The sequence below is a fragment of the Erithacus rubecula genome, assembly GCF_903797595.1.
Source record: "Erithacus rubecula genome assembly, chromosome: 20".
NCBI lineage: Eukaryota > Metazoa > Chordata > Aves > Passeriformes > Muscicapidae > Erithacus > Erithacus rubecula.
Window position 1 is genome coordinate 9,066,389 of NC_136672.1, and position 21,239 is coordinate 9,087,627.

Here is a 21,239-nt window from a genome sequence, read left to right on the forward strand (position 1 = left end):
TTCTTAACTCTTTCATGTGTGTTTTTGCCATCCTTGTTTTGAAAACAATCCCGTTTTGTCTTTGATGAAGCTCAGGGGGGAATGTGCAATGAGCCTGCAGATGCAAGTGTGGGGGTTTTGTTCTCTGAATCTTCATTTTTACAATATTCTGTGAGTGGACTGACCCGGTTGGGCATTACTGGAGAGAACCATGCCTGGATAAACTCTTCCTAAGAGTGGAACAGAGTTTGGAATAATGGCTTTAATGTCATTATTGTGGTGTTTACTGAGCTAAAGTGGTGGCAGTTTTTGGACTGGGATATGGTGCACAGATAGCCTGGACAATATTTTCAATATTTTTCAGCCTGAGGGATGGAATGTAATTGATGAGAATAGGACTTGTAGAAGTACTTAAAGCTCAAAAGTGTGCTTTTCCTCCACTGTTCTTGCTTTTTGGGGGAGAGCATTTCAGCTTTTGTCAGTGCTTCACTCATTACTTGCATTGACAGCTTTAAAATTGTAATGACTATTTAGTTTGGACAACTTTAGGTGTTGTTAAAATAAATAGAAATTATAAATACTTAAGTTTTAAATTATGGCTAATTTGCCTGAAATGCTGTTTTTTGGAATTTTATGTACAGTTCTGCAATACTTTTTTTTTTTTTCTTAAATTTTAGAAAAAGTATGTATTTTCATAAAGTAGATTATCTCTGCTAGGTGATGGGGATTTCTTCATGGGGATCTGATCACCCAACACCTTCAGGCTCTGGTTTACAACAAGGAGAAGGTGACCACTGCACCCCTCCCAAATTGAAACATAATTTCTTGTCAGACTGCCTAATAGAACAGGAGAATCCAAAATCATTTCTACAAAGACATTCAAAATACCATTTCTGTTAAGAAGTGGTATTTACAAATTAGAGTTCAGTTCTAGTTCAAATAAAGATGTCTTTCATGATGACATTTATTTGGTTCATACTCCTAAAAAGCATGTGATTTACTGCTCTTCTCATGGCAGTCCTTCAGTTTCATACATATGTATTTTGGCTTGTCTTTGACCTTTTGCTTATTATTTTTAAATTTGCATGTTTCTCATAAACACAGCCTTTTTTTTTTTCTTCTTTTTTGGGGCATTCTTTATTGTGATATTCCCTCTTTAATGTGGTTTAATTTGGAGAACAAGAAGTTTTGCAGAAGACCAGCATGAAAAGGATGAATGTTGAGGCATTAAATGTTTACAGATCAGTTTAAGTGGATATAATCCACAACAAGTAACAAAGTGGGAACATTTAACTTCAAAGCACATATGGCTGCTGTTACAAAATCAAAAAATGCAAGACTTGGGCCCTACAAAGTATTAGAGACACATTTTCCTTCTTCCCCATAAACAAGTAGGATGTACCTTTTCAGATTGAGGGCTGCAAACTGCTGAATGTCATGGGCAGATAAAGGATTTTAATTAATTGTAAATATTTACAACAATTTTTAGCTTTAAATAAAGCCAAAGTTGAGGGTGATTCTTCATGAGAGAAAACTTTGGGGAAACATTAAACCTCTGAATTGGATAATACCATTCATGGAAATTGAATGTATGTGTTAAATGTTGAGTTTCTGGGTGAAATATGACAACTCCACACCATACAAAAATCCTACATCACCTTTTGGGACAGGAAATCAGTAATACTGTATCAAATTGAAATTTCAGAGGGATTAAGCCTCTTTTCCACTGATAAATTCAACGCACAAATTTATTTCTTACTACTGCAGAAAGTGCAAGCATTTGATATATTTGCCATGCTATGTAGATCAACCTAATCCTACAACATTTAATTTTTTTTTAATGTGTATTGCAATCTCATTCATATTCCAAATTCACTGCCACATTTTATAAGATTATACCCTTGAAAGGTTTTTTTGGGCATTCTGCTTTCTCTGTGATGTGATGTTTGAGCCTCATCATCTGAGAAAATGAGAAAGATAAAGTTGTCTGATAGAGGAAGTGGGTTGGCAACAATGCTTTGTATCCACTTCTTAAAAATAGTGATTAAGAGAGCTGTTTTAATTATACAGCCATGTTAATGAATTATTTCCTTATGTTTTGCCTCTATAACTTACATGTGTAGCTATAGTTTCAATGCACCCAACTGTAATTTTACAAAGGCATTGGATTTTAATCAGTATAAGCTGTAAATGTATTGTAGTTTTATATTGATTTCAATGAGAATTTAACCAATAAAGTTGGAAATCTTTTGGATAAGTGTATGTATGTAGCTGCCAAATATCTTTATAATATGCATTGATGGAATTTTTACAACCACAAGAGTTAGGAGGGAAAAAAGTGCAATTTTTGGTCCATTTACATTATCAAAATTGCTGAGTAGATTTCCAACCAAATAACCTCTTTGCAAGATTTCCTGTTTCTGTACCATTTCAGGCATGTTGAAATCTCACCTGTGATTCTTTGAGTGATGCAATTTCTGTGCTAAGTACAATTCAGTTATGATGTCTTAGACTAAATCAGACATTTTTGACCTGCTGATTTTTCTCTGCTTTGTTTTTCAGTTAGAAAATCCCAGATACCTGAGAGAAAAACGGGTTCCAATGACTGTGGTAGGTGTTAATATTCCCTTGATATATAGGGGCAAACAAACCTTTGATGTAATTTTTAATCACTGATTGGGGTTGATTATACTTGGATTTACTGTTTTTTGACTTTATTAATTGTTTGGAACTTTTTCTTCCATAGATGACACCTAAAATTGGCCTTGAGCAGGTCAGCCCCTCTCGGCACCACCACACCCTGTTTCACACTCCAGAGAAAGAGGTGGGAATTCTTTTAAGGCATTTTCCTTGAAAATTGGGCTTTAACAAGGAAGTTATTGTAGCAGAAAATCTCATGGAAGAGAAATTTGCTGAAGTGACAGGGCTTGTCATTAAATAATTCATGGATTTCCCAATTATTTAGGGAGTAAAAAAGATTTTTCTGAACACATTTACTGGTCCTTTGAAAGAATTTTTAGTAGAGAGAAGTTTGAATTCTAGGAATTTTCCAAATTATCTTTTAATAGAGGCAGTGAAACCTTTGATTTAGTGAGGACTTTTGTTGACTTTCTATATACCTTTCAAAATGAGCAGATTTTGACCTTATTTCTGATAGGATCTACATTATTTCTGTATTTGCCTCATTGATCTACAGTCCTGTTTTGGTCATATGGGGTTTTATTTAACTTCTTTGTAACATTGTGAATTTCTTTCCTGTGAATTCCTGAGATTACTGTCCAAGCTTGGCTATCTAATTCTCTCACACCATGGTTTTTTGCTTTGAATATGTGTAAAAAGTAGAATTTTGTGGTCATTTTCACCTTTTTCATGCTTTGAGGAAGTCGAGTGACTGAGACATTTTGTCACAAGCTGCTCATTTTATTTCACACATTTCTTTTTTTGAAAGGACCTAAACCCACAAAGTACCCCAAATATATCTGAGATGGGGAGGAAAGGGCATCATCAGCAAAGCAGGAAAATATTCTTCCATTTCCTTGGTGTCTTTGAGGACACGTGGAATGGAACTGTCCTAAAGTTACTTCCATGACAATTCAGAAAACATCTTTAGCAGAGATACAGAGGAGGGTAAAATTGGTTGGCAGATTCTTCAGTTATTACTAAAATAATGTGTATAAAATATTTTCTGGTGTACCTGGCTGCCTCACTCAATGCTCCAACCAGCAGCTGCACAATCCATGTGCCTTTCACTTTCTCTGCTCTGCTATTGACTGTTCTTGTGTATTGACAATGTTCAAACCACCAGTGCCTCTGGCAAGGCAAGGTTTCATAAGATGTGAAAATAGCACAAGAAATAAATAAATTGAAAGCACAATGTTGTCATTTAGACAATATTTTCAAATTAAATAAACAGGAATGCATGCCAAGGAGCTACATAAAATACCCAGTTAATACTTTGCTAGTTCAGTGGAAAAATCCTCTAAGCCACACAGTAAAAAATCCAGGACTTTTTGCTAATGGTGCTCAACTGTGGGCTGGTTTGAACTGGAAAGGTTACAGACAGTGTTTCACAATCACCATGTGTGTGCTATTAACAAGAAAACATAAATGTGTTTTCATCTTATTTTGTTTGTGAAGCTCAATTAGGAATAAAGTCCTTTTCATTTCTAGAATGTGAATGTATTAACAGAGAAATGGTGCAAAAGGGTCCGGGGGAACCATTAACTGTTTTCAGCCTCTTTGTAGTACAAGGGGAGAACATAAAATAGGATAACTGTGGGGTTTTTTGCTTTTAACCTTTAGACCTTGGTTCATAAAGCATTCCTGCACCTGTTTAGAGTCTGTAATGCTGAACACATGGCCATGAGCAGTGATCACCACATCACAGCCCTGCCAGAGTGCCAATGTCATCAGGCTGTGCCTTTCACTCATCCCTTCCCCAAACACTTCTGACATGGATTGAACCATTTGGGAAATGGTCATTACTGAAAAATCCTGGGTTTGAACAAGGGAGATGCAACCCAACAGGAATAAATCCATGTTCAGCAGCTCAGCAGAGCACGACAGATGGGGTGATTGGCCTGGCTGGATGAAAAGGGAGAATGTCCCTTTGAACTTCACCTCTGGCCATCCTGTGTCACCCAGAGCTCCACGGGGCAGAGGAGGGGGAAAGGAAAAGTCTGATTTGTGATTTTTCAGGAAAACATGTTCAGTACCATTGCTAAGATACAGGTTTGGAATTCTTCTGGAATGAGAAAATGAAATCAGCTATGTTAGTAAACTGATTTCTTTCAACACTTCTCAAACAACTAGTTTATCTGATATATCACTTCAAGACATTTTGGTGTTTCTTTCAAGAAGTTCTTTTTTTTAGTTTTTTGTCAGTCTTATTTATTCTTAGCATTTTTTCTCAATTTCCTTTTTTATTATTTTGTAAGCAAAGATATTTATTTATCTTATCTCAACAAAGGAAACCTAAACAAATCAGAGGCATATTGGAAATTATTTTAATTTTTCAGTTGGAGGTTATACCTGGAGCAAATGTGTGCTGAGTTGTATACCACCTCTTAATTTATTCAATTTTCAGACAAACTGGCAAGCTCAATGCTTTATGCAATGAATTGTGAAGCTTCATCTGTGTGGGTTAACTGAGAACTTTGAGTGTTTCCAATGTTCTTGCTGACTTTGTCACTGTGCTCCTGCCACTCTCTGTTTTGATTTTTGGGAATCCAGTCTTTGGACACTGGAGCTCCTGGTGCTTCTCCAGCCTCTTGTGTATTAAAGCAGCCCAGACTAAATGTGGGGAGCAGGAATTTTGGGGAAGGCAGTGGCTGGGATTTCAGGAGAACACCTGTGGGATAACTTCCACCAGTTTGTCATATCTATAACAGAGCACATAGAGAATGGAAAAAGACCTTTTTTATTTTTTCCCCCTGAAAATGCATCTTCATGCTTTGAGGAACAGAAGTAAGATGGAAAACAAAGAGTGCTTTATGGGTTTATGATTCAAGAAGTCTTATCTTTAGGATGCAGCCTTTTTAAAAAGCTGTTTAGGACCTTCATCTTTGTAATCTTTGTTTCTGTTTTTCTCCTTTTATTTTGGGAATGAGCACTCCCTTTTACTGCATGACACAAATTTTGTTTATAAAGATCATCAAGCCATTTATATGGTTTTACTGCACCAGAAGTGTTGGGATCTAGTGATATATTTACATGAAGATAAAATCTGCAGTGCTGATACAGTTAACTCGTGGTCTGGCTAAAAGGGCTCTGGATTGAAGGTGTTGAAAGCAGCAGATTTACTGTGCTTCTCACTTATCTGGCAGGAGATTATAACTTGAAACAGAGCAAATTGCATGAGGGCTGTGATATGGATTTCCCCCAAGAGGGACCATACAGAGAATGCAGGGGGAAGAATGCAGGGAGGAAAGAAAGTTGTAAAACTCAGGAGGGAGAGTGAATAACAGTGGCTGGTGTTAGCATGGAAAAGAGAAGGGGAAGAACATTTGAAGATAAGAGTCCCTGCAATTAGGAGATGGTGATCAGTGGGCATTTTCCTGCTGGTTTTTCCTCTTAATTGCCCTGTTCCATAGTGAAGTATTTGAATATGTGAAATTCATGCCAAATATGAGCAATAAATAAATGCAATATGGAGACAGTATCCTAAAGCAAGGACTCTTGTAATAAAACCACTGTAAAATTAACATTATTGTGCCTTTAGCTGCATCATGGATTTTATATTTTTCTTCATTGAAAAGAAATATTTTTGTTCATATCTTCCAAGGATGGTAACAGAATCTATCAGTCTTGTTCTCCTGTGTGATACATTGAATTAAAAGTGTGTCTGTGTGTGTCTCTAGAGTTTAAATCTTGGTGGATGGATACCTGAACATCTGTGAATGGAATCAGGAGAGCTGGATACAGCTCAAGGAACCTTCTCAGATATGTGCTGGGTCTGTTTATGCTTTTTTATAACAGGAGGAGAGTGGTTTTGATGAACTTTCTGAAAGCATTTGAGTGGGTCCAGAACCTGAGTCGTACAATAACTGGAGCTTTGTGTGCTGGAATTGTTTTTCTTATTATCCTTCTGTTCTTCCACTTCTCTTCCTTTGCTGTTTCCCTTCTTTTGTCATCCTATTCACTGGGGACTGTCCAAACCATACTTGTGCTCATAAATGTCCTGCTGATTTCCAAGGGTAAAGATTGTTAAGGATTTTAATTCTGGTGAATATTCTTGTTAAAGTGTAAGAACATGTGTTACTTACAGTTCACACAATTGTGACCCAAATGAGAGGGCAAGAAAATGCAGATATGACATAATTTAGGCTTTCATTATGATTTTCAATTTTCTCTAATGTGACTTTTTTCTTGTGATAACTTGCTCCTGAAAACATTGTTTTGTTTCCCCTTGAAAATATTCCAGGCAGTGACAGCAACTATTTTCTGGTCCATTTGAATTTTCTCTTTTTCTCCACAGCCCCTGTGGCTGTTTTGAATGCAGGGTGTGATTTATATGGAGAATCCAGTTGTAAACTGATTCTCACCACTGAGTAATCGTCCTGAGTAGGAATCTGTTGGTTCATATTTAAAATTACAGCAATCTTGACTGCTGCTAACATAATTCCTGGCTGATTAATGTCCTGCTCCCAAAAACATGTGCAAGTTGTCCATTGTGTTCCTTGTGAGGAAGCCACATCCTGCCTTGCTTTGATAACTCTTCAGAATGTAATGTAATAAACCCCAAACCTTATTTTATTGCTAGACTGGTGTGAGACACACAGTGGATGTCAAGATGAGACATGTTTTCATAAACTGGCTGCTGATTTATAATTCCTGATACCAGTCAGGCTGGTTGTGGAGATCTAGATGTACATGTACAGTTATTTATTTAATTTTTTTTTTTTTTGCAATAGTTTGTGAACTATGTCTTTAATTATTGCACATATGGGCTGGAGACATTGAGAAAGATCAAAGGGGTAGGTTAGCAATTCAAACTAGTGTTTTAACCAGTAGAATGTCCAGATGGTTGCCAAGCAGCTGGGAATTAATCTTTTGCTGCATGATTAATCTCTACCTCAAAGTGTCTCTCTCTTTAAAAAGAAAAAGAAAAAAGAGGAAGAAAGTTTGATTTTTTTTTTATGTATAGATTCTGATTTTTAAGGGAGAAAAGACATTGACTAGAAAAAGTAAGTGCTGTACACTGTTATTGGTACATGTTGCACTGGTGGAAAGAAGGTGGGAGTACAGATTTAGTGACTGGTTTAGGAGATCTTGAAGTGAGTCCAAAAAGTTCAGTAGCTGCTAAAATACAGAATAAAAAGGAGAGGAGTAACACTGGGGAGAAAAGTCAGTGTTGGTGACTCAGTGTACTCAGATTCATTCCCTGGACTGGGCACTGTGCAGAATTCCATTAAATTCTCAGGTGCTGCCTTCTGTTATATTCATATTTTACTAAATCCCTGTGATTCTTACATGCTCACAGATTCACCTGGGTTCAGTTCTCAGTGCTGGCAGCTGAAGATGCAGCTTGTTGCATTTTTGAGCTGGCTTTTATGGAATTGCATTTCATACTGCTGTGGCTGAGCTTTCTTAGTTTCTAAACATAGACTGAACTTCTTTTTGTCCTTGCTGATGTCAGTGTCTCCCACTGGTGGCAGATATTTGTTCCATGTGGAAGTGGGACCCTGCAAATAAAGCTGTTAATAACACAATGTGTTGTAGTGCTAATATCCATGTTATGTTTGCTGGCCAGAGAAAACCTTGAGAGCACAAATGCCACTTGCAGTTATTGCAGTTGTTGGGATACAGAACTGGGTGTATTTCTTCTTCCCCCACCACCCCCAACGTGGAAATCCATGAAAAATACATTGTTCTCTCTTGAAAGAGCCTAATGACATTTACATATGAATAAGAACAATTGTCCATTCAATTATTTTTCTGTATCAAGCAAATGTGCATTAATTTCAGTGTCATTTAAAAAGTCAGATTTTTCTTGATGGGGAAAGCTGTAAGATTTGATTTAGCACAAAACTTCTAATTTTTTTAGTGGCTATAAGAATGGAGCAATGCCATATCAATTTTTTAATTAAGTGAATTATCTAGGTTCCCATTAAAGAGTAATGTGTAAAAATATTACAACTGGAAGTAGCAATTGTATTGCTTTTAAAGAATAAAGATACAAAGAAGGGTAGATATGTGGTGGGAATTATAAATGTTTGTTAGGTCAAATAATCCAGTTCAGGACATAAACATGGACTTTTGTGGAGGGACCTTTGAATCTGGGCAAAATGCCATGTTTATAAAGGGGCTTTTTACATTCTAATTTCTGGCTGTTCCACTTGTTTGATGCTGTTTTTATTTCAGTCCATCTCTGGTTTCCTGAGCTCTTTGCAACAGAGACTTTCCAAGACATTTATTTCACCTTAGTCATTGCATTGGATAAAAACACTGATGATATTCAGTGCTGTAATTGGAGTGGTTAATGATGTACTGTTTCAAAATGTAGTTATAAATTTGTTTATTTTCTGAACTAGGAAGTGAACAGTATTTTTTCCACATCCTGTAAACTGAGCGCAAAATTTTCAGCTATTCCTTTTGAAAATGGAAGATTAGTTCCAATATGATTAAAATTTTCATTTACTGTAGAAACTTTTCAAATATATTGTTATGAAACAAAAGTTTTTTCCTGTTTTTCTCACCAATGTTTTCATTTTAAATACTCTTTTTTTATAAAATGTGGAAAGTATTAATATACCTCAAAGCTAATCTTAAAATTTTTTTGAGGGTATAGTATGATACAGAAATAACATAATGAGATCAGACAGCTTGTTAATGATGAAGTAAAATACTGTTCCAAATTACCTTAGTCTGAAGTCAGAGTGTATTTATAATAAATCTTGTCTGTTTTGCAAGTCCAGTCTCTTGTGTCTTGGCCTTCCTGTATGGTTTAAAACACTGTATAAATTATCAATATTTATTATTTTAACCCTGCATGTGAAAATTGAGTAAGCACAATTCAGTAGAAAGTTCGAGTTGTTTGTTGATATTTTTTAAGGAACCTTTTTCTTCTGTGGAAATATCAAAGCTTTGTGTGCTGTGCACTGATTCCTTTTAGCAGCTGCAGAACACCAAGACAAATAACTTTTGTCGTGTACTGTAAGATACACAAGTCATTGTTCTGCATTGTTAGTTCTTACTTTGAAGTTCTCATTTATTGTTTACATCCTTCTCCCCCTTCCTGGCTTCCTCCCTCCCTCCCCCATATATTCATAGGCTTGGAAAAAAAAAAAAAACAAACCCAAAAAAAAAAAAAAAAAAAAAAAACCTGGCAAGCAACGAGTTGTGTTTTGTCAGCTAGCCAAAAACCCCAATCTGATGGATGTTAAAGCTCTGAGATGTCCCCCCTGGCCCGAGGGTGAGCCCTGGAATGATGACAAGTGGGCAGGAGTTCAGTCATTCGTATTTGCTAACCCACTTATTGATTTGCTTTCAAATCAGGGATTTCAATATTTCGACAAATTTCTGGAAGTGGGGACAAGATGAATGTTTGTCCTCTGTCATGAAAAAAGGAGGGATCACTTTCACCCCCCCTGGAGATTTATGACAGTTGCAGATTAGACTCTGTCAGTTTAAGCCTGACTGTTGTTAAATGTTCCTGTGGAACCCAAAATCCCATTTTCAGGTGACTATTTGCTGGTTTTGCTGCTATTTTGTTGTTTTTTTTTTTTTTAAATGAGGAAGAAAGTGTGACTAGGCACATAAAAGCAGCTGTGTTACTACCACCCTTCATGGCTTTAAATAACAGGGACAGCACAGATGTTTGACATCAGTATTGTTTACATGGCCTTAGGGTTTAATTGCCTCATTCTCTTTGTGAGGAGGATAAACAATGACAGAAATCCAAAGGAATGATGTTCAGCCAACAGCAATGGCTGCGTTTCATACATAGTTGCAAACTTCCCAACTATAGCTAAATATCTACACTTTTTTTTTTTTTGTCTGAATGGTAACATGCCATAAATTTCATATTCTCTGCTGCCTCTTAACTGGTGATAAAAGATATTAAAACCAATGAGCACGAGTGCCATAAATTGCATTTAACAAAGTGAACGACTTAGAAAAGTTGGTTTTATCTGGTTTCTCTAACTCTTGTGAAGGTCTTTGGTACTGCTGTAGGTTATTTTGTTTTTTAATATATGTTCAATAAATAGAGTCAAGCTGAAGTGCATGGAAGAGCAGCACATTCAGTTACCTAGAGCTGTTCCACAGGAAATTGGGACAAGCTGAGATTTGACATTTGGGATCTGCAGACAGGCTCCACCTCAGTTTGGGGTGGTTTTAATTTGAAAGATATTCCTTGATTGAAATTAGTATTTAATGATGTGCTTCAGCTCTCAAATGGGAGGCATTTCACTCCCAGCTGGGGAGAGCTGAGCCCTTTTGCTTCCAGCCCAGCCTTCATGAGCTCACTGCATAAAACCTGTTTACATGAGTCAATTTTTTATCGACGTATGCAATGAGATTGGGAGTCTGCCTCAGAGAGAGGGTGGGTCAAAAAGCAGATTTGGAAATGAAACCAGTCCTTTGCTATAGGATGCTTGTGCTGGTGTCCTCATGTTTTCTGGCTTCTCCAGCAATTTTCCACTCAAGAGATGGAGTGTAGCATTTTTAAACCAATATATCATTATTTTTACAGCAAATGCTCAAATTATCACTTCCAAAAGTTGTGATGAGGATGGGATTCCATTGTGGTGTTGGAACTATGGACCATTACAAAATTCAAATGCTGTTGGAGATTTTTATTTTTTTCTTACCAGTTGCTCAGTACAAATTCAGCTTTCCTCTCAACACTCGCTGAAAACTTCATGTGCACATCAATTATTGAATTTCAGACACTTTAATATGGGACTTCTCACTTCTCTTTATATGTAGAAACAAAATTAGGAAAGTTGTGGATGAAGCAGATGGGGCAGAAAAGTGCATGGGGTGCTGAAACTTCATGAAGTTTATAGAAGTTTAGTACTTTTCAAGGTGTCCCCTTTTCTGTCCTCACCTGATGAGAATTTGTTCTTTGGGATTTTTCACCTATTTTTTTATTACTTTATTTCGAATATTTAGAGGAAAAGCGATCTACTTTGTTATTACAGAGTTGCATTCATTAAGGGCCAATTTCTGTATCTTGGGCACATTTTTCCCAGTTGTTTGGTTGCAATTAGCTCTCCTTTTTGGAAAGCAGACCCAAAACTGTGACATTTTAAGAGATGGCTGTTCTGGTGGAAGTGGTGTAATGAATTAATGAGCTAAAATTGATGGGAACTGGTGCAAGTGCAAGGGTGGTGCTAATAAGGGGAAGATTAATGAGAAGTGGGAACCAGCTTCAAGTACAGGGAGTTCTGTTGTCAGCCTGGGGGAAAACATCCTGTGGCTGAAAACAATCACCAGCACTTGAAAATATATATATCCATCTTTAATCCAAGTGGAATTCTTGATTTTGATTTATTTTTGTATTATTTCAGTGTGCAGAATAATAAAACCTAGACCAGCTCTTGGCTGATACAAACCACCAAGGATTCATTTCCATCAGCCAAGAAATTCTGATGTTATTAATGAGTTTTAAATGTAATTTGTGTGGATTTAGTAGCTGTGTGAGGGCAGTAGCTGTACCTCAGTCATTCACAGGCTTTTAATGTAATTCAAGTAGATTGGAGTCTCTTTCATGTTTAGTTTCTGGTATTTGTGTTTTTATGAGACTTTCATATTTATTTATGGCATGTTCAGAAGCTGTCTATCTGGAAGTGGATTACTGTTCTCTTTTTATTAAATCAACACCAATTCATCACCTGGTACTAAGATTTTCTTCTATAATGTCACTTTTTTGGAGCGATATACGCATACATTTCTTTTCATACATACACATGTGTAGATTTCATGAATAGAAAATGCATTTTAATCATGATGCTTATTTTGGGATGATAAAAGGGTTGGCTGACAGCTGAGAATATGATTTATTTTCTTTGGATTAATTGTCAACCTAACTTTTTTTTCCTCCTCCATTAATTTGCATAAGACTGTGTGCAAAGAGTTGGGAGATGAATGACTTTATCTGTGGTTTATAAGTGGTTGTTGGGTATAAGTGTTGTTGGTATTGATGAGTTCAGAAAATGAAATGTTTTTCTGTTCTTCTTTCTCTTTTCACTTCTTGAGGAGCCTTCTGTGATTCTTGCACAGCATTTTTGAGTTGAGTTGGATTTTTGTAGCTCATGTTTTCAAGTCATGATCACATTGTGATGTTTTCAAATCCCAACAAACCTGTAAGACAAATGAGTCATGCAAAAAATGAATAATTTGTACTGTGTTTAGTGTTGGTCTGTGTGAGATAAAGACATGCTTGAATGTCAGCTTTTGGTTAGTCAAGAGCATGGAAAATAAAGCAGAGTGAATCATGCTGTCAATTCCTTTGGAGTTTGTGAGCTGGGATATTACAAGTCAGGGTCTGAGTTGAGCTAAATAAAAATGTGAGAGCTGGAAGTGTCTGGATAGTGGTGGGAGTGCAGTGTCCAACCTCCAGGTGGGGGGACCTCAGCACCTTTCAGAACAACCAAAAGTCACACACAAAGTTTTCTGTTGGCCAAAGAAGACTTAGAGTCATTTTTTGGAGGGGTTTGGTCCTTCCTTTCTGCAGTGAGTGGGATCAGGGTCTGATTCTGGAAAAGATTCTCAGTCCAATTTGCTTTCTGAACAGTGAATATTAATAAATGTAGGAGTGGAAGAGTCTGAACTCAAGGTGTCACTTTTGGTTTCTAGAAAAGCCTGAGAAAAATGAAATTCCTCTCACAGCTGTGCTGAAGACAGCCTTTAATGGCATCTGAAAACATGCAAGAGATTCAAAAATACTTGAAAGGTGGAAACTGAGACTCTAAGTAAGAATTGGCAATGTATTCCTGTGTTGGAGGGGTTCAAGTGCAGCTTTGAACAAACACAAGCAGAGCAGGAAATGTATTTCAGTGATCCAATCCTTAATCCCATCATAAGTCACCTTTAAAAGGAAATGTGTTTATAGTGTGAACTCCATGAATAATAGAAAACAAACAAAAAACAAACGTGCATCTGGGCTAAAGGACATTGTTTGTGTAAATGTAACACCTGCCTGAAGAAATGAAAATGAATTTACCAAACTTGGTATATTAACAGAAATATTGAAGTTTTGTTCCTAATTGTTTATTTAAATTGAAGTTGATAGCGTGTTCTGGGCAGTAGCAGTTGTGTTTATTGCCAACTAAAACATCCTACAAATCCATTTTTCTGAAGAAATGTTGTAGAAACATTGAAGAAATGACATCTTTTGTAACAATTGCATCAAATAATAAAAATACTGAGAAACTGAATATAGATTTTTTCATAAGATTTGTTTGTTGGTGAATTCCCATTGCCTTCTGAAAGACATAAATGAATAATTAAAAAGTTATGAAAAGGTCATTAGTGTAATTTATTCTTTATTTAAATTTTGTGTCTATTCTGTTTTGATGTTAAAGCTGGAAATAAAAATGAAAATAGCAGAAGGGAAATTTCATGAAGAAAAACTGAAACTACAACAGAAGCACGATGCTGATGTTCAAAAGGTAAGAAATGTTTGTATTTTTTTTCCAAAAGCAGTGTATTAAACAATAATAGAGACTATGATTATCATAAATATTTATCAGCTGTTCTTTAACTTCTTCACAATTGCAATTAATGTTCAGTGGAAGTCGAATTGTAGGTAACAGTTGGCATAAACTGAGAGGAATGCAGAATATTTTATGGTAACATATCCTTAGGGAGGGGAAAACACTTGCAGAAAGGAGATGAAAATACAAGGCAATTTGTTTGTTAGAACAAGACAACCTATTTTACCAGCATAACAACTTCTGTGGGAAATCATAAACTCGTGATTTTTGTGTTAGAGAAGAATGTGAACAAAATTAATTTTTCATGGAGAAAATGCAAAATATCCCAGTAGGAAAACACAGGGATATCTCCTATGTGTTCAGGCTCATCAGCAGCAGTGCTTGCTGTCTTGTCTGTGTTTTGACACTGTTTTAGAGCAGAGGCAGCTCTCCAAACACCCCTTTCTGCATTTCCTGCATTTTTAAAGCTCCTGCACTCTGAATTCTCGCAGCACTAACATGGCACCAGCTCTCTGCTTTACACAGGGTTTATCTTGTCACACAACACCACTCCTGGAGGATGACACCCACCCCAGACACACATTTGGAGGGTGGGGTGAAATCCTGTGAGGTGCCAGGTGCCCCTGCATGGATCTGGGCATGGAGCAGCAATCCCAACCCTTCAGATGCTGCTGGGGAAGCTCAGCATCACTCAGAGCCTCTGCTTTGTTTCCTAAAGACTGACTCACAGGCTTGGAGGAAGTTGCTTGACACAACTCTGTGACACATCAAAGCCTTCTGAGAGGATGTTAATATTTGGTCAGGTGCACATTTGGCTCATCTGTTCTCAAGGCCTCGGAGCAGAAGCAGTGAGCAAAGCTGGAGTCTAAAGGAAACAGCTTTGTGAGAATAAGAAATAGTTTAAATGCTTTCTCATCCCTTGAGTTGTCATCCCTTCCTAACTGATGTTAGGATTCTGTCTTTTGAAGTTGTTTAATAACGTTGGATATTTTAGAAAAGGTTAAATAGTGTCGTATTAATCTTTAAAGACACAAAACGTTTATTGCAGATGGAGTAATATTGTTTTAAGATGAAAGCTTCTGTTTGATAAGAGATTTGGGGCACTGTTATAAAATTTCTGTGTCTTTAATCTTTATCTTAAACACAAAGTTTAAATTAAAATACTATCTCAAAGTGTGCAAATATTCAAGCTTTTTTCTTTCCAAACTCAGCCTGTACAGAAATGTGGGTGTAGTTACCCTCATATACTTGCTCTGTTCCAGTCCATTGTTCCTTGGGATCCATGTGAGGAATTTCAATTGGTGAAGCACAAAAGACTTTAATGAAGTTCACCAACTTATTTAAATATTTCTTCAATCTGCTGAGAATTTTAGATGCTTTAAAATGGTATTAGACAACATAAGTATGAAAATCTTTAGTATTTGCAGCAATAGCACCATAAAAATTCCAAACTCAACAAAACAACACTGGGTTTGCCCAGGTTTAAAAGAATACAAAAAACCTCACCTTAAAAACATAAAACTCATTTTTTTTAAATCTGCTTTTTTCCTACATTTGTCTAAACCAGTCCTTTGTTTATGTCTTGGCAGTTGTAGCTGGAAAAATGATTTAGGTTTAATAACTTAGTCCTGCATGACCTGAGCACTTCTTGCAGACCAGGATGTATCTTGTGTAGTTTGGAGTGTTTTGGGCTTATGTTAAAATGTTCTGAATTTTCTCTACAGATTTTGGATAGAAAGAATGATGAAATAGATGTGCTGAAATCTGCCTACATAAAGAAACAAAAAGAATCTGAGGATACAATAAGAAAACTGGAGAAAAAAGGTGATTTTTATCCTCATGGTTGTATTCACTGTGGTGACATTCTCTTGGGCTGTGAGCTTGCATGTTCCTTCTGCAGACATCCCTTTCTTCATCATTTGCAGCTCTTGATTTAAATTTTTCCTTTAGATTCTGAGATTCTTGTCCAGTTGTCTCTGCTGTTCCAACCAAGGGTTCCAAGAGGCCTGTGGTCTATTACACTGAACACAGGTTTTATGAGTGTCACCAAAAAAAGTTTCTTTGATGCCACTGAAATATTTTGGCCACTTATTTCAATTTTTTTTTTTTTTAATCCCTGGCTCAAAGTTCATGTCTTTATGCATTCAGTACATTTTAATCAAACCACAATGGGTTATTTTTGAGACTATTGTGGCATGAAATTTCAAACATGGGTTGTCTTGAGTGTGTCACGAGTACCAAACTCACCCTGAGAGTGGCTTGTCAGCAGTTTTTCAATGTTAGTTTCTTTCAGAATTCCTTGGAGTCCACTTGTACTAAACCACACTGGAAAATAATACAGAAGTTTGGTAATCTATGAAGAGAAAGAGAGAGTGTTCCATGTATTTTGTTTCCTACTCCTTGGGAAAGTAATTTGTGCAATAGAGGCTCTGGGGCTTCCTCTGTGGGCTGGTGATTGTTCTTGGATAGAACAGGTTGAGCTGGAGTTAACCACACTGCTCCAGGTAATTAAAATTCTCAAAAAAAAGTGAAAGTGTGAATATGGACCTGCTTTGTCCACTAATGGTGATGCCAGCACTTGAAATTTAAGTTGGGGATTTTCATTTTCGTGTACACCTTGGGCATTCAACCTTCACAAGAACCTTTTCCCCTAAGGCTGCTCATGAAATCAGGTTAAAATAACCATTTTCTTGAGGTTATACAGAATTTTGCTGATGTATATTTGCTCCTTCAGGAAGGAAGACTCTCTCTGAAATATTCTGTAAACAAAGTAGAAAAGAGACAACACCTTGTAATGACACAGAATCTAAGTGCTCCACCTTAAAGCAGCACATGCATTATTTAAGAACCAAAAACCATCAGATCAGCTGAAAAACTGACATAAACTAGTTGTATCTATTGCCAGCACTGAGAAATCCCACAGGTCTTGAATGGTTGTTTATTTTTTTTCCCCATTTTTAACAGTTCAGACCCTTGTTCGTGAGTTCCAAGTGGTGAGAGAAGCCAAGGAACAGCAGATCATGGAGCTGAAGAAGATGTGTGAGCAAAGCAATGATTCCATGAAGAATGAGTGGGAGAAAAGGGTAATGAACAATACTTCCCTCCTTTGGCAGACTCGTGCAGTGTTTATCTGGGATAATATGTTTTGTCACTCACAAAAATAAATATACAGAATATGTTTCAGGGATGGTTTTTGCACTGATTTTATTTTTTCCTGAAGCAATCAAGACTTTTTTTTGCTGATGCTTTTACAGCCAGCTGGTCACCCTGTTCCTGGGGTTCATCTGGCCTCCTGGCAAATCTCTGGATGTATTAGGGAAGTGTTTATTTCTGGTTGACCTGACATGGAATTTTAATCTGGGTAAACCTGCTACTACCTGCTGTCACGGTGATTCCTTTGAACTCTTAGTCTTGCAATGGGTCATGAATTCTTCAATGTATTTTTATTTATTGTTCAACTGAAGACAGCAGCAAAGCAAAGGGAAGAGCATGTTTATTGTGAGACAGTGTCACCTTTGGCCAGATTATTGTCAGTATTTGTCTTGCTTCCCCCTCTCAGGAGAGGGAGGGTCACAGAAAGGACAGACCCACCTCCCTTCATGGAGTTTTCTGTACAATTTTAATTTTTTTGCAGCCTTGCATGTAGAAATGAAGTTGGATTTAATTCTTGCCTTCTTAAATGCAAATTAGAATCATAAATTGTCCTTTGTGCTAAAGATCTTGAGGCTCCAGTGTTGGGCATTTTTTTGTTTAGGTTTTTTTTCATTGAATCCCAGACTGGTTTGAGTTGGAAGGGACTATGAAGCTCATCCCTGCCTTAGGCAGGGGCAATTCCCTCTGTGCCAGGCTGCTCCAAGCCCCATCCAACCTGGCCTTGGACACTTCCAGGGATGGAGCAACCACAATCTTTTCTTGCTTTAGAGAAACAATATTTTCAGAGAGGACAGAAGTGTGATTTGCTGCAATAATATCACACTCCTCAGTGCTAGCTGCAGGTGCCCTTGGTGACTGTGTGCCTTTTTTGGGGTGCAGCTCCACGACACAGTGGCAGAGCTGGAGAAGGAGAAGTTCACCATCCGCAGGAAGCACATGGAGGACATGCAGGAGCTGCTGGAGGAAACCAACGCCCGGCTGGCCACCATGGAGGAGGAGTATCTGCAGCAGACAAAGTCAACTGTAGGTTTGCCTGGGAACCTCTCACCACAGCAAGGGGCTCTGCAAATACTCCAATTCTCTGTGTTTGTGTTCAGCTGGGAGTGCCCAGGGCTGGGCTGGAGCAGCCTGGGGTGGTGGAAGGTGTGGAAGGTGTCCCTGCCATGGCAGGGCTGGAATCAGGGCATTTTTAAGGTCCCTCTCAACCCAAACAATTGCATGATTCTCTGATCCATGCACATGCATTCTGATTTTCAATAGTGCAATGCAGTTGTTCTCTCCTGCACTGTCCTGGCAGCCAGTCCAACCAAGCATTTCATTCCCCAGGTAAAATTAAGCAAGGGACAGCCCTTCAATCAATGTTACACTGATACCTTAGAAACCTTAATTACAAATATTTGATTCAAATTAGAGGAACTTTTGTCTTTGCAGGTTTGTAGACCATTTATATATTACATCTGTTTCATAGAAACATAATTTTTTACTCACCCTCCTCCTCTTGAACTGAGCATTCTGTTAGATGAAAGATGACATTAAAAGGATTTTAAAATAAGTATTGATCATTCTAATTTATTGCATTTCTTCTCTAGAGTAATTATAAGCATGTAATTAGGTATAATCTGGATTTTGTGCCTGTTATATAAATGATGCAAAAAGCAAAAAAATTAACAAATAACCTCAGAAAAGCATCCTGTACTTTTCATCAGGATGAGGTATGGGGAAAATTGAATGAGTGAAAAGACAATGTCAAACAAAATTTATTCCTTTATTAATGAATGTTGAATTTAAAAATTAACATTCAGATCATGTCATAGGTAACAGTAAATACAGAGAAAAATGGACACAGTCTGTCAGCAAGATTGAATTTAAGAACCATCAGAACTAGACAGATCTTGCCGAGCAGCTTCTGATTTAATAATTAAACAAGGTAGAGTTCAAGGCAGGGATTAAGATGAAAGACTAGACTGTCACTGGAAATTAGTTTTCTTTTTTCCTCTCTCTCCTTTCTCTCTCCTGATTTTTAAGTTCTTTTTTCTGTTGGTATTTCAGAGTTTCCCTGCTCAGAGTTTCATGTTGTCAGGAATGCCAGTGCAGTTAGCAAATGGAATTGGCTGAACAGTTTCATTAATGCCATGGGGCTGATAAGGAGGAGTTTGTACCCTGAACAAGGATGAACTTCCTTGAGGGACATGGGGCCAGCCAGGAATTATATTCAATGGTATATTAAAAATTGCATATTTTTAAATTATTAAAATAAAAAAAAACAAACACAAAACGCCAGAAACCCACAAAACAAACAGAAAAAACCAAATCCCCAAAGCAAACAACTCTCTGCCCCCTGCAAACCAAACCCATAGTGAGCAGCTGGGCACTGATGGAGAGTTTTACTGAAATCTCTGCAGACACCTGCCAGAGCTCAGGTGTGCATTCAGGTGTTCTCTGTCTGTGTGAGGTTCTGTCACTGGCTCAGGTTCATGTCACCTCCATTGACTGCACAGATATTTGGGGTTTTATTTTACTCTAAGAGTGGGTGAAATTTCTGTTCCACTTCCCTCATCTTCAGGCCTTTATTAATGCAAAAATAACTCTTGATACCTACTCTGGGTATTTTCTGACCCCAGCCTCCAGAGGAGTTCTTCTCTCATTTCCCTTCCTATTACCATAAATTTAGGGAAGAATGGTAAGGCCTAGAGTGGTCTCATGCTACCTGTCCTTGCTCTGCTCATTTTTAGATTGTTTTATATTGTGAGATGAAGTTCCAGGGAAAAGATACAGCTTGTGAGAGATGCTTGTGATTTACTGAAAGGAAATTGCTGAATCAGATTTTTGGGCAGTCTTAAAATGCTTTATGTATATTATCACCCATTGCAGTTTTCCATTGAAATGTTGTCTTCTCTCCCATTTTAAAAGATTTGTAATTTAAAAATCAGTTGCATATGCTGTTCTGCATAAGGGAGAAGAGATGTCACTTTGAGGGGGAATAAACACCCACATTTTGAAGATTTATTTATTTTTATATACAATGTAGAATTTACTGTGGTGCTCGATGACAGCTTTGCCATTGTAACTCTTGTGTCTCTGCATCACCAGAGAGCCTCACTGCTCAAGGCTACTGAATAACAACTGGGGTATTCCCTCATTTATTCTGGGCTTTTCTCAGTAGTTCTCTGTTCTTTTAGAATGAGACTGTCCAAAAGCTGGGGGCCCGTGTGCAGCAGTTGACTGTGGAGGCTGAAAACAGTAATTTACAACGCCAGAAATTAACTCAGGAGAAGACTGAGGCAGAGCAGCGTTACCAGGAGGTCTGGTCCCAGCTTCAAGAGCTGAGAACAAGGTAATTCAGTAACAATTGCTGCTTTCACTTTTAAGGATATGGAATTTCCAGAAGCAAACATTATTAATTTTGTTCCAGGGACACACTGAATGACGTTTGACATTAGAAAACTCACATGAGAATGTATTAATTGGTGTCAAACTCATTTAGAGTGACCCAAACCACCACCTTGAGGAGTGTCTCCCCTTTCCATTATTTATGAGCAGCTCCTTCTGTGACAAGAGCACAGACAAATGCAGACTCTGTGGAATTGATACTGAGCAGGTAAAATGCCAAAATATGAAAGCAATTTCCATATTCTGTTTGCTTGCTCTTTGTAGGTACAACTTACTTCAGAAAGACAAGGACCAGATTATGCAGGAATACAAGGAGAACCTTCAGCAACTACAAAGTAAATTTGATGTTGATAGAGATTTTATAAAGCAGGAACAAGCTCAGGTATGGTGCCAGGTGGAACAGGCAGGAAAATGGGGTTTATTTCTTAAGTGCTCTCCTCACTATCAATATGATGCTTATGAATAAATCCAAAGATTTGCTCACTTCTTAAGTTAGTCATGAGTGTAAGTTTAAATAAAATTGGGATTTAATTTTTCATTCCCAAATTTGACTGA

General features: G+C 37.4%; 1 protein-coding gene across 1 annotated transcript in view; it reads left to right on the forward strand.

Annotated features, from left to right (window-relative positions):
• Nucleotides 1–21,239, forward strand: part of CEP112 (centrosomal protein 112) — a 149,278-nt gene that overhangs the window by 13,319 nt on the left and 114,720 nt on the right. Inside the window, exons 7-14 of the mRNA XM_079323482.1 lie at nucleotides 2,542–2,589; nucleotides 2,726–2,803; nucleotides 14,010–14,096; nucleotides 15,866–15,965; nucleotides 17,106–17,224; nucleotides 18,174–18,317; nucleotides 20,474–20,628; nucleotides 20,949–21,066. Coding sequence (XP_079179608.1) covers nucleotides 2,542–2,589; nucleotides 2,726–2,803; nucleotides 14,010–14,096; nucleotides 15,866–15,965; nucleotides 17,106–17,224; nucleotides 18,174–18,317; nucleotides 20,474–20,628; nucleotides 20,949–21,066 — 849 coding nt within the window. The remainder of the gene's footprint in view (nucleotides 1–2,541; nucleotides 2,590–2,725; nucleotides 2,804–14,009; nucleotides 14,097–15,865; nucleotides 15,966–17,105; nucleotides 17,225–18,173; nucleotides 18,318–20,473; nucleotides 20,629–20,948; nucleotides 21,067–21,239) is intronic.